A 15,500-nucleotide genomic window follows, 5' to 3' on the forward strand; every position below is an offset into this window, starting at 1 on the left:
GTGTACCTGCGGGAGCCGGTGGCTTGGTGTGGTCCTCCAGGCAGCACTTCCCGGATGGTGAGTTTAAAAGACCAGGGAGTCTGAACAAAAAGTCACTTAGAATCTATCTACCCAAATGGCCTCATGCAAACTGACAAACTTTTTTTTTTTTTTTTTGAGAGACAGAGACAGAGAGAGGGAGCAGGGGAGGGGCAGAGAGAGAGGGAGAGAGAACCTCAAGCAGGCCCCGTGCCCACAGCTCTGTGCTCATGACTTGGGGCTTGAACTCAAACAGTGAGATCAAGAGTCAGACGCTTAACTGACTGAGCCACCCAGATGCCCTACAACAAACATTTTTAAAGCACTTTGGCTTGGTTTGGGGATAGAGAGGGACTTCCCTGAGCAAGTAGCATTCTTTTCAGCTCAATGCTGGCAAGACAGGTGTGGATTCCATGGAATCCATGGTTGAAGCTGTCCAGTCTATACATTGGGGTGGTGTGGACAGTCAGTGCCCGGAGACAGCACCTGCCCCCAGGAGAGGAGGCCAGCCGGGGCACCATGATCAGTCCTGGTGGCATGTGAACGGTCTGAATGTCTCCATGGCCACTGCTAGGGTCCTTGGTGGGCACACACATAAGGAGGCGGAGAGCAGGAGGCAGTTCAAAGCCTTTATTGTATGGGGGTGAGTGCATACAGGAATGTGCAGGGATGCTGTCACAGCTCAGTCTGGGACAGGTGACCTCCAAAGGCCAGGCAGACACTTTGGAGCAAGCCCAGTGGAGTTGGTGGGGCCCACAGAGGCCCTCTGGAGCATACCGGAGGGGCTGAGGAGCCCAGGGCTGAGGCTGGGTGGGGGGCGGTCAGCGAGGGGCCTATCCGAGCAGGATCTGGAGCACTGGCCACCAGGGTGCGCCCCGGGAAGCCTCTAGGGTCCAGAGAGGGCATGGAGAGCGGGGCGTGGGCAGGAGGGGTGTAGGGCTGTGGGACCCTCTGGAGGAGCTGGGCGTGGGTGGGGGTCCTCCTTTCCTGACCTCACACCCACACCTGGAGAGATCGAGTCCCCAGCATGCGGGGCCTCTGGGTGGGGTCTGAGTAGCACCAAGGATGGGAGGACGGCGCCTGCGGACCGGGGAGCTGGGGGTGCCAGGCTGAGGGCGCAAGGCAGGGCGGGGCAGGGCGGGGCTGGGGCCGGGGCAGGGGCGGGTGTGGCCTTGGGGGCTGGGAGTTCGAGATGCTGGCTGGAAGCCGGGGCCGGGGGCGCAGGGCAGGGGACGTCGGGGCGGGGGCTGGGGGCCGCTAGCAGATCCAGCGGATGAACCTGTCGAAGAAGCTGGGCTGTGCCAGGCTGTCGTAGTCCTTCTCGCGGAAGATGGCGGCCGCGTCGCCCAGGCTGATCTTGGACAGCACGTCCGCGTCCACGTCGCCGCCCACGGCCACCACGGTGGGCACCACGTTCTGCTTACGCATGGAGTGCACCGCCTCCTCCAGGCTGTCGTTGCCCGTGACGCCGTCGGTGAGGAACACGAAGGCCAGCTCGGCGTGGCGGCGCGCACCCGGGCGCGCACCGCGCACCACGTGGTTGATGGCGTGCACTATGCCCGCGCCCACGTGCGAGAAGGAGTTGAGGTAGCGCGCGCCCTCCAGCGCCTCGTGGATGACCGTCAGGTTGGACGTGAGCGGGAAGGCCACCTGCTGCTCGCCCGGGCCCCCGAACTGCAGCAGGGCCACGCGCGCGTTGAGCGGGTCGTCGTCCCTGCGCGCCAGCGTCAGCCGCCGGGACACCTCCTCCACGAAGCGCCGCGCCTTGTGGAAGTTCTGCTCGCCCAGCCGCTCGGAGCCGTCCAGCAGGAAGACGATGTCCACAGGCCGCTGCGTGCACTGGGCCACGTACAGCTCTGGGGGCAAAACGGGGTGGTGGGCGGGCGACCGGCTACCTGTCCCGGCCGCCGCAGGCCCTGGCGCAGCCTGGCGCCCCGCCTGGCCGTGCCCTGTGCCCATCTATGTACACCGCCCCCCACTGGAGCCCTAAGAGCCACCAGGGTTGTGGGGTGGTGTCCAAAGTCACCCATCATAGGGAACCCCTACCCCAGTGGCCCCAGGCGAGGATGGGGGCTCCTGCCCCATGTCCTCGGAACCTGTCACCATCTTTGCTGGTTTTGCTCTCACCAGGAAATGTCCCCCAATGTGAGGGCCGAGAGGCTTATTTCTACCCTCCAAGCACCGCCTCTCCAGGCCTTCCTGGGCAGGAAGGGGACCCCTGAAATGGCCATAGCCCACAGTACCGGTGGGAGAGAGGGTCAGGGAGGCTGTTTTCGAATTTGTAATCACGTAAAAAGATCTCATAAAGACTTCCAGCCCTGAAGACCTCCAGGTTGCAGGGACGCATCTCTGGCCGTAACCCCCTCAGTCCCTGTCACCCCAAAGCTGCCAATGCTGGCTGGGCCACACCTCTCCCAGTTTTGGGGGCACAGGCAAGGGGAGCCGGTGTCCCCTCTGACTGGACACCTGTCTGTAGGCAGTAGGCACAGGTGCACCCAGACCCCTGCAGCAGCCTGGGTGACTCTGTTACCTGAGGAGGGCCCTGCTGGTGTCTGGGTGGTCACCAGCCCTGGACACGCCAGACAGTGTGGGGGCGAGGCCACGCCTCTGCGGGATGCGGACGCCACAGCACAGCCTGAAAACCCACTCCTCACATACATGTGGCCCTCCCTCCACAGACATGCGGCCAGGCCGCCCTGCTGCGGCCTTGCTGGAGACTTCAACCAGAGCCACAGTCGGGGCTGGGTGGCCGGTCCGGCTTGCATTCAGCTCCTGAGTCCTACGGGCCCCCCTCTGGGACGTGGGTCCAGGTTTGCTGACCCCTGGGGCCAGGAGCGTGGGGATCCCATCCAGGAGGTTCTAACTCCTGGCACCAACGACCAGGGCCTCAGCCCAGGACCCAGGTTTGGGGCGGCTCTGCGGGCACCGGGCACCCGCCTGCACAGGGGGCTGCTTCAGTCCAGCCCCCAGCCAGCGGCATGTCGCCCCAGCACATCACTTGCACAGCAACGTGTTCACATTCTTTTTCAGCTTTTATAGAATGTTTAAGATGCGATCACAACATCTGAAGGATGCTCCCCTGGGTGCGTCACCACGCAGTGTGGATGCCAGGCCACCAGCAGATGGAGCAACGATTGCAGGATTCTTTTTAAAGGAGCTTCTATTAATGACATAGCTTATTTTGGGGGCAGTGCGGACGAAAAGCAGCTTCTGCTTTAAATCCACACAGCCAGGACTTGCTGAAAATGTCTAGCAAGTAGTCTAGGCCCCCCGCGCTCCCAAGTCACTCCCAGCAGAGACACACGTGGGGGGAGGGGAGTTTTCCCCAAGGCATCAACCAGGGAGGTTGACAAAAATGCACAAGGGGTGACCACAGACAGAAGCTGGAGGGGAAGCTAGGAGTTCTGGGCTTATTTACGAGGCTCTGCTCCTTTCTCTCAATTTTTGGCTAAATAATGGCTCCCCCAAAGACGTCCACATCCTAATCCTGGAGCCTGTGAACATGACCTTATATGGCCCAAAACAAAAACAAAAAACAAAAAACAAAACCAAAAAACCACCGCAGATGGAATTAAATTATGACCTTGAAACTATTCTGGATTCTCCAGTGGGCCCTAAGTGCCACCACAAGCTCCTTATAAGAGGGAGACGGGGCAGTCAGGCTACAAAAGGGACAGGCTCTGTGACAATGGAAGCAGACAGGAACTGGAGGAGGCAGGAAGGATCTTCCCTGGAGCCCCCGGAGGGAGCGTGGCTCTGCCACAGCAGGGTCTTGGATTTTCGGCCTCCAGGCTGAGCGAGAATAGATTTCTGTTGTTTTAAGCCCCTTAGCGTGTGGTGGCAGCCACCGGGAGCTAACGCAGCTGGGCCGGGCAGCTCTGGCCAGCCCTGCACGTGGGCAGCCCCTGCGGCTTCAGCAGAGGGCCAGTGCGGTCTCAGGGTCCCCCACAATGTCCCTGTGCACCAGCTTAAACGTGTCAATGAACAGTTCCATCCAGTCCTGCCGCTCGTTGCCTGTGGCGAACTTGGCTCGCTCTGCGGTGTAGACCAGCACGGCCACCAGCCTGGAGTAGGCGGCCGGGTCCTGCGTGAACTCCGTGGCGTTTAGCAACTGTTGGATCAGGGGGATGGTCCTGGGGAAGGAGGCATCCGGGCCCTCTTCCGTGCGGAGGAAGGTGACCGGGGGCTCGCCGCCAGGCCGCGGTCCATCTGCAGGGGCATCCAGAGAAGGCAAGGGGGTGGGATGAGGAGGCGGGAGGCTGCAGCTCCCCCACTGTCAGCACGGGTGCCAGAGCTCGCAGGGGACTCGGGGGCCAGCAGCAAAGCGCATTGCCGGGGAGACGGGGAGCAGAAGCACCTTCGGGGTCGCTACAGACCTGGAGACCTGCAAGGCTCTTGTACACAAGGTGGCACTGAGGCTTGACCGGTCTCGGGTTGGCTTCTAGCGGCTTGAGGCTGTGCCCCCGGAGGACCCCAGCCCCACTTACAACACCTGACTGAGAAAAGCCAGTGCGGCCAGGAGAGTTTAGTTGGTTCCAGCCCCCACGTGGCGATCGGCAGGGGGGGCCCCGGACCCCCTCTCAGAAGAGCTACCAGAAACCTTGCTGTGATAAATCCTCCTTCCTGTGTTGAGGCGCCCATCTTCCACTGCCCAGAACTGTCCCGTCACGGACCCGGGGGCTCCGACACGGACACTCGCGGCGTCAGGGCCTAATCTTGTGGACGCCCTTCTCCAGGTGCATGCACCACGGCCTCCTGTCCTAATGTTCCAGGAGTTTCTGTGTCCTCTGGGTCGGTGCCAGGTAGCAAACCCAGGCGGCCTGGTCCCGTGGAGCCCACACCCCCGACACACACACTGCCTCCCGTGCCTGAACCCCTGCACGCCCAGCCCTAGAGAGTCTCCCGCCTCTGGCCCAGGCGAGCTGGGCTCAGGTCGCCCTGGGGCTCCCGCCCCTGCAGCAGCCGCCCAGACCAAGCTCAGTCTGCACCTCAGCTGGTGTCCAGCTCCGTTTCTCTTTGAAGCTCTCGTGGTTCCGACCCAACCAAGCAAGCTGCTCCCTGGCCTAGGGGTGGCTAGGCCTCTGGGTGGATGGAGCCATTTGGCCCAGAAGGTCAGGGTCAAGCCACAGCCAACAGCATCCACCTAACATCCTGTTTTCGGCCTGGAAATGCCCAGAGGCACACCCGGCCCTCAGGGTGCCAGGGGATGGTTCGCGAGATCTCATCCTATAGTTACATCTGCTTTCTTCCTCTCTGGTCACCGTGTCTAGTATGCTTGGAAATTTTGGTCGCTTTAAAGGATGAGCTTATGACTTTAGCAGAAAAGGTAGGAGAAGATGGAAAAGGGTCTCCCAGGGGGACCACCCCCTTTTACTGCAGGGTCTTGGAGGCTCAGGGGAAGCAAGGTCAGCATCCCAGGGGCCAGTGTTACTCTAACAGCAAAACCAGGGACCTCACAAGAAAGGAAACCGCAGCCTGATACTGCTCATGAACACAGATGCAAAAGTCCCCAACGAATTGTTAGCAAACCAAATGCCACAATATATAAAACAATTTGTACACCACGACCAGATGGGATTTATCCCAGGTCTGCAAGTTTGGCTCACCATCTGAAAATCCATGCCCTCCATCACATTAACATGCTAAAGAAGGTAAGTCACACGATCCTATCCAAACATAAAGAAAAAGCACATGACAAAGCCTTCGTACTGGTTCATGATGGAATCCTCGGTGACAAGGAACAGAGGGACCTTCTCAGCTTGACAAAGAACCTCTACAAAGAACCTCAGCTAACTTCGTACTCAGTGCTGAAAAACTCGAAGCTTCCCTGACACGGCTGGGGCACGGCGAGAGTGTTGGGCCCTGGCACCAGGGGTGAGGCTCTGGGTTCTGGCCTTCAAAGGGCCAGCCTGATGGTGGGGCCCCACCCCAGGACGGGCAGGGCAGGGCCACAGCGGGGGGCGGGGGGGGGGGGATGGTCGGCAGCTCCGTGTGGCCTCAGGTCTCAGGCAGCTGTGGGTACTGCCTCTAGCCATCGCCAGCTGACTCTGGGGACCCCAGGCCCAGGCGGCGTCCAGAGTGATCCCAGAACTCACATAGCCGTGGTGTGGCCAGAGGTAAAACCGTGATGGCCACTTTCTGGGATGTTCTCTGTGAGGGGAAGTGTGGGGACTCCTGCCCCCAACCCAAGACAGTTCCTTCCCTCGGGTTGCCTTTGCGCCTTCAGTCCTGCCCCCTGAGGGGTATACACGCAAGCCCAGAAATGCTGACTTTGCACGGCAGACGTGGACGTGGGTGCAGGCCACGCGTTTCCTAGCTGTGTCCTCTGCTGGACCCGGCAGCACGGCCTCACGTTCCCCCACGGTGGCCCCCACCTCCCCGGGCTGGGTCATGGGAGGATGCGGGCCCGGTGCCCGCGGCCCGGCCAGGAGGCACGGGGCTGGTTCCAGAACCCAGGCTGGTGGGGAGGTCTCCACCACACCCAGGGCGCCTCTGTGGGCCCCCTGGCCTCAGTCACTGCACAGCTGAGCCTCGGAGGTAGCATCTAGATGCCAGGGGAGCGCGGACGATGCAGTCCTGCCCCTTCCCTGGCCCCAAGGGACCCCAGGGACAGCCTCTCTGTGCACCCAGCACTTCAACCTCAAATGCAGTGCGACCGTATCAGGTGAGGGCACAGGCCCCGAACACAAGCGGGCGCCTGCTTCCAGAGGCAGTGGCTCAGGGCTGTTGGGGCGGAGGCAAGCGGACGGGCCGGCGCCGTGTGGCGCTTCGGCGTTCACCTCCCGGAGGTGAATCAGCCACTTTGTGGACCGGATCCAGGGCTTCCGCCTGTGGGAGCTGAGATGGCCCTGGGGTGTCTGCTCCTCCCGGAGGGTGGGGACCACAAGGTGACGAGGCTGTGAGTCTGCGCTGGAGACCAGTAGGCTGCCAGCCAAGCGCGGGCCGGGACAGAGCACCTCCCTAACATGTGCTGAGTGGGGGTGGGGAGGGGTGGGGTGGTGACCGAAGGGCTCCAGATGTCAACCCCCACCCCAGCCCCTCCTCAGACGTGCCGGGGTCCTGGGGCCTCAAAACCACCGGTGTGGGCTGAGACGCCAACCTGCAGGTGTTTTTCCAGGGAGGGGTCCCGCAGCGGCCCCTCCTGCCCAGCACCCGGTTGCTTGCTAGTCTAGGGCAGGGGGCTTGGCAGCGCCCCGAGTTACCTGTTTGGCAGGGAAGGTCCGGGCACACGATCTGAGGGTCTGGGAATAAGGAAAGGGGCCGAGGGTCCCGGTCAGTCTCTGCTGGGGCCGGCGGGGGCTGGGCTCCCCCACTGCCCGTGGACGCCCCAGCCCCCTCCCCCCTTCCGTGGGTCCCCCTCCCCACCGGACGGACAGGCCCAGGGAAGCGTGTGGTCTGGCCGCTGCTCACCCGGGCACAGGACATCTTCCATGTCATCGATGAACTTCTCGGCCACCAACTCAGTGAAGCGGGTCATGGTTCGCACCTGCTGCGGCTTGTCGCAGGCGATGGAGTACAGGTTCTCGCTCTCGTGCCTCTCGTGGAACATGTCACCAATGCCGATGGCTGTCACCGTGACGTCATGGTTGCACAGCGCCCGCAGGTTGAGGTCGTCGTCCCGGGGGTCGTGGCGGCCGTCCGTGATGACCACCGCGAACACGCGGGTCTTCTGGCGCCGGCTCTCCTTGATGAGCTTGTTGTAGGCGAACTTGAGGGCCGAGGGCGTCCAGGTGCCCCCGGCGATCCACTCCAGGTTCTTGACGGCCTCCTTGAAGCTGGACAGGGAGTCGATGCGTTCGTCATCCAGCTGGATGGCTTCGAAGGTGCCCTTGTGGCTGTACTGCACCACGCCCACGCGGGTTCCTGCGGCGGCCAGACACAGGCATGAAGGTGTCACCGCCTTGCATGGGTCGCCACCCTCAAGTGGAAACTTGGGGCCCCTGGGCAGAGCTGAGACCCCCTCCCTTGAATTTCTGTCTGTCCACCGACTCTCGTGATGGGACCTCAGGGCTTCCGGCCTGCCTGGCCTCCCTGCCCGTGAGTGGGACCTCCTGACTCCCCACCCGCCCCAACCGTGGGCGCAGCTGACCGGTCTCTGACTTTGGGTCCTTGGCAATGGCCCCCAGCCTGTTGACCACGTTGATGACAAAGTTCTTTTCCAGGGTGAAGTTGGTGTAGCCGATGCTCTCGGAGCTGTCGATGACGAACACCACGTCCAGGGCCCCACACCGCTTCTCGCAGTCTGGGGGCCGGGGGCAGGGTCAGTGGGAGAGGCAGGTGGCTGTGTGCACTGACCCCAGGCCCTGGGAGACACGCCCACGGTGCACGGCCAGGCGCACAGGGGGACACAGTGACCCTGAGGGGGAGGGCGTGACCCAGACAGATGACCCTGACCCCTGGACGAGGGCCCCCCAGGGACACGAGTAGCCTAGCTCCTCCGCCGCGTGGGGGCCAAGACTCACCGCAGCACCCGCATGTCTCTCTCACGTAGGTCATGACGTCGCACTCCTGCGACACAGGGGGGGTCAGCCCCGGCCCAAGAAAGCAAGTGCTTGCTGACCTCGGCCTCTGACCTCATCCCCGCCGCCCTTGCCTTCCCATTTCAGGAGAGAGGGGAACATCATTCCATCTCTACCTGACACTTACCGTGAGGCCGGGATCTCCAGGGGGGCCGGGCTCTCCCTAGAGGGGGAAGGATGACAGTGAGGGGTGGTCCCTGTCTGGGCCGAGGCTGGGCAGCCCCCCACACCCTGTGCACTGACCGCACGGGTCCGCCACCGGCACAGCCCTGAGGTCTGGGGTGCACGCTGGCTGGGCTGGCCCAGGGCTGTGGCCTGAGGGCTGGAGGGACCAGCCACTGACCTACCTCGGGTCCTGGTGCTCCTTTTGGCCCCCGCAGGCCGGGCTCACCAGGGGGACCGGGATCTGCCTGAGGAGGGAGAAGGGCAGGTGGGTGGCAGCCTTGACCCTGGCAGGCCTACAGCCCCCTGCACCCCCTGTCCCTGCAGCCCCTGTGCACTCTCAGCCCCTGTACCCTTCTGTACCCCCAGCACCCCCCCGTAGCCCCTGGCACCTTCCCTGAATCCTCCTGCACTCCTGGCCCTTGTAGGCCCCGGAAGCCCCCTGCACTCTCAGCCCCTGCAGCCCCCTGCACCCCCCGGCACCTCCCTGCACCCCTGGCCCTGAGTACTTACAGGCTCACCCTTCTCGCCCTTCCTCCCGGGCTCTCCTTTGGCACCAAAGTCACCTCTGCTCCCCTGAGACACGGGACACTGGTCAGCCAGGGGTGGGGAGCTGGGCACTGCCTCCACCCCCAGCCAAGACCTCCAGGGCGTCTGCGGGGGTGCAGCCTGCTTTTGTCAGGAAGAGCCTGTGCCTGGCAGTCGGGTTTGCTGCTGGGCCACTACACATGGCATCTCAGGAGAGATGCGGTTTTCCGTCTGACGGAGACTAGCACGTGGCAGTTACCACCATGCAGAGCTCAGCATGGGAAGCTCGTTGGTGGCCGAGTGGGAGGGGAGGGGCATGCAGGCCACCCCACAGTGGGTGCGGAGCGGGCCTCGGTACATACCTCAGGGCCGCGAGGACCAGGCTCGCCTTTGTCTCCCTGGGAAGCAAGCACAGGTCATGGTCACGGAGCCTGAAGGGCTGTCCCTCGGGCGGGCGGCTGGCTTTCCCGGGGACCCAGAGATGTTTGCAAGCCACCCCCCCCCCCCCCCCGCCCCCGCCTTATGGTCTCAGGTGTCACAACCTGTATAAAGCCATGGGGCTGAAGGTGAGTGCCACGGCAGCTGCACCGGGTCTGGGACGATTCCGGGGGCCCTGCCCCTGCCAGGTGACCCTGTGCCCACTCCCCTCACCTTATCCCCTGGAGGGAGGCCCTCGCAGGAACTAGCGGGCCCCCAAACCCATACCAGGACTTACAGGCGTTCCTCGGGGTCCTGGGTAGCTGAATCCAGGCCTGCCGGGGTCTCCCTGCGGGACGGGGAGGCCGGTCAGGGAGGGTCCAGTGGGAAAGGAAGAGACCGGGCTGGCAGGGACCGAGGACGAGGGCGGAGGGGGCTGGGCTGCTGGCCTGGTGGGGGGCAGCCACGCGTGCAGGGCCCCACCCGGGGAAGGACGTGCTACCCCCCAGGGTGAGAACAGCGGGGGCTGCCCGGCCCCCTCATGTCCCCCACGCCAAGGGGACCGGGACTGGCACGCTCCCGGCCGCCTCACTCTAGAGCCGAGGCTGGTCCTGTCCAGCAGGGTATGGGGGGTACCTTGGGACCAGGCTGTCCTGAGTCTCCACGGGGACCAGCGTCACCGGGGTCTCCCCGAGATCCCTGAGGGCAGAGAGAAAGCGGAGTCAGCACAGATGGGGACTGATCAGCTCCAGCAACACTGCCCTTCTCCCCTGCTGCCCTGGGGGGACCGGGCGCCCTGAGCTTTAAGGCCCGCCTCTTCTTCCATGTGCCGCAGCCTGGCCCCCAGACTCCACACCCTATCTCCCCCTTGCTGCCTCCCAAATGATAAAGCTGGACGCCTCAGGGCAGGGCGTCCGTGTGAGGTGCACAGTGGCTCTCGTCCCCCCACTGTGCTGCTGTCCGAGTGGGTCATGGAGACAGTGTCCTGCCTGGGAACAGTGTCCTGAGGACAGGAGGACCCAAGTGGCATTACAGGGTGGGGGCCCCAGAACCGCAGGGCCCTCCCAGGTGTCCTGCTGCTGACCTTTTTCCCGGGCTCTCCGAGAGCCCCCTGAGGGCCTCTGGGTCCAGGCAAGCCTCGGTCTCCCTGAAAAGAAATCGGATGAGGGCACCTCAGAGACCCCGCTGTTGATCACTGCAGATTAGGCAGGGATGGTGGGGGGGGGGGTTCCTCTTGCTCTCCAAGAGGCCCTGGGCAGAAGAAGGACAGGGGGTCCCAGTTCCCCCCTCCAGCCGGGGAGCTGGGTGCCTGCCCTGGGAGGATGAGTGGCCTCACTTACCTTGGCTCCTTTGTTGCCAACCTCTCCAGCCAGACCCCGGGGCCCCTCAGGGCCAGGGTCTCCCTGTTGGAAGAGAGGCCCAGTTAGGCTGGGCATGTGGAGGGGCAGGGGAGGGGATCATTTAACTTCCTGGAGGGGTGGATGCCAGATTATGGCAGGTTTCGCTGGAACAGCAGCCCTGCTCATGCAGGTTCATGCACCAGGATAGGGACTACCACCCATTTCCCAGAGGAGGAAGCCCCTCCTTCAAGCCCTTGACCCAGGTCTTGTGGGATACGGTCAGCCCTCGGATTTTATCACAAAGACAAAGACATCCTGAGTTAGCTATAGGAGTGTGTGTGTCTGAAATCGAAAGCTGCGGGGTGGAGCAGTGCGAAGCCTGCACAGCTGTGCATGTCACTCATGAAACTGGCTTTATCCTGCCCACGCTCCTCGGCAGGGCTCGTGGGTGGGGATGACCTGCCTCCTGTTTTCTGAGAACCTGTAGGAGGTGCTTCTGCCCCCACCAATGGCCAGGACCCAGGGGTCACTTTTGTTTTCCTGGGTGAACCATGGTGGGGGGATGTGGCTTGTCCGTTGTCCCATGGCCTTGTCGACACCACGGTGAGACGCTGGTGCAGACTCAGCCAACAGCTGCCCTTCTCAGACACTCACCTTCTCACCCTTGGGGCCATCACCGCCCGGGCTGCCCTTGGCTCCTGGGTCCCCTCTGCGCCCCTGCAGAGAACAGGGGAGGCCTTGGTGGTAGGGCCATGTGGGGCCTTCACGCTCTGGTCTCCACACTTGGACATGGACTTTGGGGGAGGGGCCTTGGTCGTCTGTTGGGTAAGTTTTGTTGTGCCCAAGGATTTAGGAAATGAGGAGTTCCTGATCAGCTCGTAAGACCTAGTCAATTAGGAGTTTGAGTTGATGTGACTGGGGCCCAGCTTGGACCAGCCATCAGCACGGTCACTCTGTTCACTTCTGGGCGAGGCCAGTCCTTGGGATGTGTCCCCTCTGAGGGTCAGGCTGGGACCAGGTCCCATTCGACCTGCAGTAGACATGAGGGAACAGCTGGGCGGGGTCACCGTGAGGGACCCACAGGGTGCACGCCTGCGTGTAGGTTCAGCCCTCGGAGTGTCTCGCTGGGAGGGCACTGTGGGGACACCAGGTCCGTTCCCAGGCAGCGGAGCCTGGCCAGCAGGGGTCTGGCCCTGCCTGAGTGCTACCGCAGGCGGTCTGTTGCGCCAGGGGGCAAGGGGCACACGAGGAGCAGCTGGAGGATGCAGGGCGCAAAGAGGCCCCAAGCAAGGTGTGGAGGGTGCCCCTGCAGGCGGGGCTGGGTGGGCAGGCCGGACCCAGAGGGAACAGCTCACACCGGCCGGCCGCCACTGACCTCTGGGCCCCAGGGGTCGGTGGGGGAGGAGCGTGAACTCACAGGCTCGCCTTTGGGTCCTCGGGGGCCAGGCCCGCCCTTGGCTCCTTTCACACCGGGACTTCCGGGGGCCCCGTTGTTGCCTTGATACCCCTGTGGAGAGGAGACATGTGAGCCACGGCAGGGAACGGCCCCGCTGAGCGTCCTCACTCCACAGCCCGGCCGCCGTCGGGTGAGTGTGGGGGACCCCGGTCACCCGGCAGCGTGCGCAGAGCACAGGGCCTTCCTGCGCTCCCTGCTCTGTGCCGGCGGGCGCGGCTGCTGTCTGGCTGCAGCGGGAGAGCGGGGACCCGCCAGGGGCACTTGCCTTGCTGCCTTTGGCCCCGTTGTCTCCTGGGGGTCCTCTGCGTCCTGGGCGGCCAGCATCTCCCTGGCAAAGTTTGGAGAGATCAGTTTCCCATCCCTCGGACGCTGGCAACAGGGCAGGACCCTGCTCTCGAGGAGTGGGCCCCCCACGGCCGAGTTCGCCAGACACGGGCCCGGCTAAGGGCTGTCCTTCCTGCTCCTCCGGCGGCCTGGGCAGCCAGGAGGGTGGACGCAGAACACCCGCGGGAGCTGAGAGCTTTCCAGAGGGGGCCCGGAGAGGTCTGGGAGGGGATTGGGCTTGTTGCTGTGGCCATCGGGGCACCGCAGAGCTGAGCCAGGATACACGGTCCTAAGCTGGCCATGGACTGCTACCATTTCGGGCCGGGCACTCCGTGGCCCCCTGTGTGAGAGCACTGCCAGGGTGTGGGTGTCCCATGACCCCCTGGGCATGGGCACCCCGCAACCCTCCTGAGTGCGAGCACTCCATAACTCCCCTGAATGTGAGTACCCCGCAGCCCCAGGGCATGGGTACCCCGTGATCCCCTCCCGAGTGTGAGTACCTCTGACTCGCAGTGTGAGCACCATACACCCCATGGACATGGGCACCCCTTGACCCCTCTGGAGGCGGGCACCCCGTGACCCTCTTGAGTGTGAGCGCCCCACACCCCCTGGACATGGGCACCCTGTGACCCCTCAGGCAGGGTACTCCCAGGCCTCCTGCCTGACAGCCGGTTTGCAGGGACAGGCCCTCTCGGCCAGGCTGCCTCTCCCCGGGGCCTGGTGCTGCAGGTGGGGAGAGGGCCACTGGGTCTGTCGTGGAGGGCCTGCCACCTTGGCCAGGCAGCCTACCTTGGTGCCCTGGTCCCCTTGCTCCCCAGGGCTGCCGGCATCGCCTGCGTATCCATCGGGGCCCTGCAAGACAGGATGTTAGGGCTGTCCTGGCTCCTGCCCCGAGCGGTGCCAGGGTTTCCTGGTCAGCTCGGGGCTGCCTGGGGGAGGGCGGCAAACACCCCACTGTCTGGATTGAGTGCTCCGCCTGGGTCTCCGCTGCCAGAACCCTCCGTCAGGACTCTGAGAAGTAGCCGCCCTTGACCTCCCCCAGAATTCCCTGAGGTTATTCCCTCCTGTGTGACCATGGCCCCAGCTGAACCCTGGGTGGGAGTCAGGTACAGGCAGGAGAGGGGCTGAAGGAAGGGTCCGAGCTTCCTTGCTGCAGCTCGAGGGGCTGGCCACCACCCTGCCCACCCCGCTGGGTACCCAGAGCCAGGGGCTTAACCCGAGGAGGAACACAAGCTGGTCTTACCCGACTCCCGGGGTCTCCCTTGCAGCCAGGAGGCCCAATGCGCCCCAGTTTGCCCTGGAGGAGAGGAGGGGAGGGGAGGGGAGGGGGAAGGTGCGTCAGGGAGGTGTACCAATCATGGGTGTATGCACAGGTGCGGTCTGTGCGGCTTCCACACCCATGGGCACACAGCTGTGTTTCAGCGGCTCGACTGCATGGGGGCATTTCTGTGGGGTGATGGTGAGTCCCCGGGCCGTAGCCAGAACAGAGGGTCCAAGTGCCTCTCCCCGTGCCCACACGTGTGCATGTGCGCAGCCTGCCAGGTGGGCCAGATCTGGAGCACAGGGTGGGTCCTCGGGGACAAATGTCCACTGGCTCTGTCGGTGTTATTTGTCCCGTGTCCACTGGATAGGTGCCACTGGGACCCATCAAGCTACAGGCTGTGGGCAGTGGCCAGTGGGGCCCAGAGGCCTGGCCCTAGGTAAGAACCTGAGGGTCTCCTGGAGGCTCGCTTACCCCCATACGTCGGAAACACCGATATGCACCTGCACTCCCGCCCAGCCCAGGGAGGGTGCCCGAGACGCACTCTACCTTCTGTCCATCCGTCCCGTTCTTGCCAGCCAGGCCAGGGGCCCCCTGGAGGGAGAGGTGTGATCGTCAACCCGGGAGCAGCAAGAGGGTGGGGCACCCGGCCCGCCCGGCCTGCACAGCCAGCTTACCTTCCGCCCGTCAGCTCCAAATTCACCCTGTGCAGGAGGAAAGTGAGGTGGGTCAGTTAGGCGCCTTCAGCATCACAGACACCGCTGCCTCAGGGGCCCAGGTCTGCCTTGGACCAAAGAGGCCAGAAGGGCCCCCGAGAGGGCCGCTCGTGGCATGACGACAGGTCCCGTGCCCTGATGGGGGCCACAGGCTCGCTGACGGATGCTGCTGGGGGCTGGGGCCGTGGCTGTGTCAGAGTCTCACCTTCTCTCCTTTGAAACCAGGAACACCCTGAAGTCGGAAGGAAAAAAGAGCAGCATTACTGTGGGGTGTGAGCTGCACCCACGGGCTCAGGGGAACAGCGGCTGGGTGTCAGCCTCAGGCGGGGTGCTCGATTCGGGGACGACTTCCAAAATATCGATATGCTTCACTTCTTGCGTTGGGGGTGGAGAGGGTGGCCAGCCCCACCTGACCCAGGCTTGTCCCCACATCCCACCGGCCATGGGGGCAGGGTGGGCAGCAACTTGCCTTGGGTCCCGGGAATCCAATGGGGCCTTCGATGCCTGGATCTCCCTGTGGAAGAACAGAGGCCACAGCTATAACCCCAGTCCTGGAGAAGCGCGGCCGACGGGGCAGGGGTGGGGAGGACACTCACCTGTCGTCCTTTCTGCCCAGGCTCTCCTGGCTCACCCATGTTGCCCTTGGCACCCTAAAAGAATATGATGGAAAAAGGGGTAAACTAAGGCAGAAAGAGGACAAGAGACTGCAGGAAGCAAGAGGGCAGAGGCTTCTGTACTGTTGTGTCCTGTTCTGGGGCT

At 63.6% G+C, this 15,500-nt stretch overlaps 1 protein-coding gene across 2 annotated transcripts in view; it reads right to left on the bottom strand.

Moving 5' to 3' along the window:
- Positions 1–633: 633 nt before the first annotated feature.
- The window catches only part of COL6A2 (collagen type VI alpha 2 chain), a 33,293-nt gene continuing 18,426 nt past the window's right edge, over positions 634–15,500 (bottom strand). Inside the window, exons 6-28 of one of the 2 annotated variants that reach the window (XM_047846967.1) lie at positions 15,338–15,391; positions 15,211–15,255; positions 14,947–14,973; positions 14,703–14,729; positions 14,575–14,619; positions 14,008–14,061; positions 13,554–13,616; positions 12,706–12,768; positions 12,402–12,491; positions 11,639–11,701; positions 10,985–11,047; positions 10,729–10,791; positions 10,281–10,343; positions 9,943–9,993; positions 9,590–9,625; positions 9,213–9,275; positions 8,885–8,947; positions 8,665–8,700; positions 8,481–8,526; positions 8,108–8,260; positions 7,429–7,881; positions 7,221–7,259; positions 634–1,874 (exon numbers count right to left, since the gene is read on the bottom strand). In XM_047846967.1, the coding sequence (XP_047702923.1) occupies positions 1,276–1,874; positions 7,221–7,259; positions 7,429–7,881; positions 8,108–8,260; positions 8,481–8,526; positions 8,665–8,700; positions 8,885–8,947; positions 9,213–9,275; positions 9,590–9,625; positions 9,943–9,993; positions 10,281–10,343; positions 10,729–10,791; positions 10,985–11,047; positions 11,639–11,701; positions 12,402–12,491; positions 12,706–12,768; positions 13,554–13,616; positions 14,008–14,061; positions 14,575–14,619; positions 14,703–14,729; positions 14,947–14,973; positions 15,211–15,255; positions 15,338–15,391 (2,259 nt within the window). In that variant the 3' untranslated portion in view covers positions 634–1,275. Of the gene's footprint in view, positions 1,875–3,031; positions 4,228–7,220; positions 7,260–7,428; positions 7,882–8,107; positions 8,261–8,480; positions 8,527–8,664; positions 8,701–8,884; positions 8,948–9,212; positions 9,276–9,589; positions 9,626–9,942; positions 9,994–10,280; positions 10,344–10,728; positions 10,792–10,984; positions 11,048–11,638; positions 11,702–12,401; positions 12,492–12,705; positions 12,769–13,553; positions 13,617–14,007; positions 14,062–14,574; positions 14,620–14,702; positions 14,730–14,946; positions 14,974–15,210; positions 15,256–15,337; positions 15,392–15,500 lie in introns of those variants that run through there. The other variant, XM_047846968.1, reaches the window with a different exon arrangement.

The sequence above is a fragment of the Prionailurus viverrinus genome, unplaced genomic scaffold, assembly GCF_022837055.1.
Source record: "Prionailurus viverrinus isolate Anna unplaced genomic scaffold, UM_Priviv_1.0 scaffold_42, whole genome shotgun sequence".
Lineage (NCBI taxonomy): Eukaryota > Metazoa > Chordata > Mammalia > Carnivora > Felidae > Prionailurus > Prionailurus viverrinus.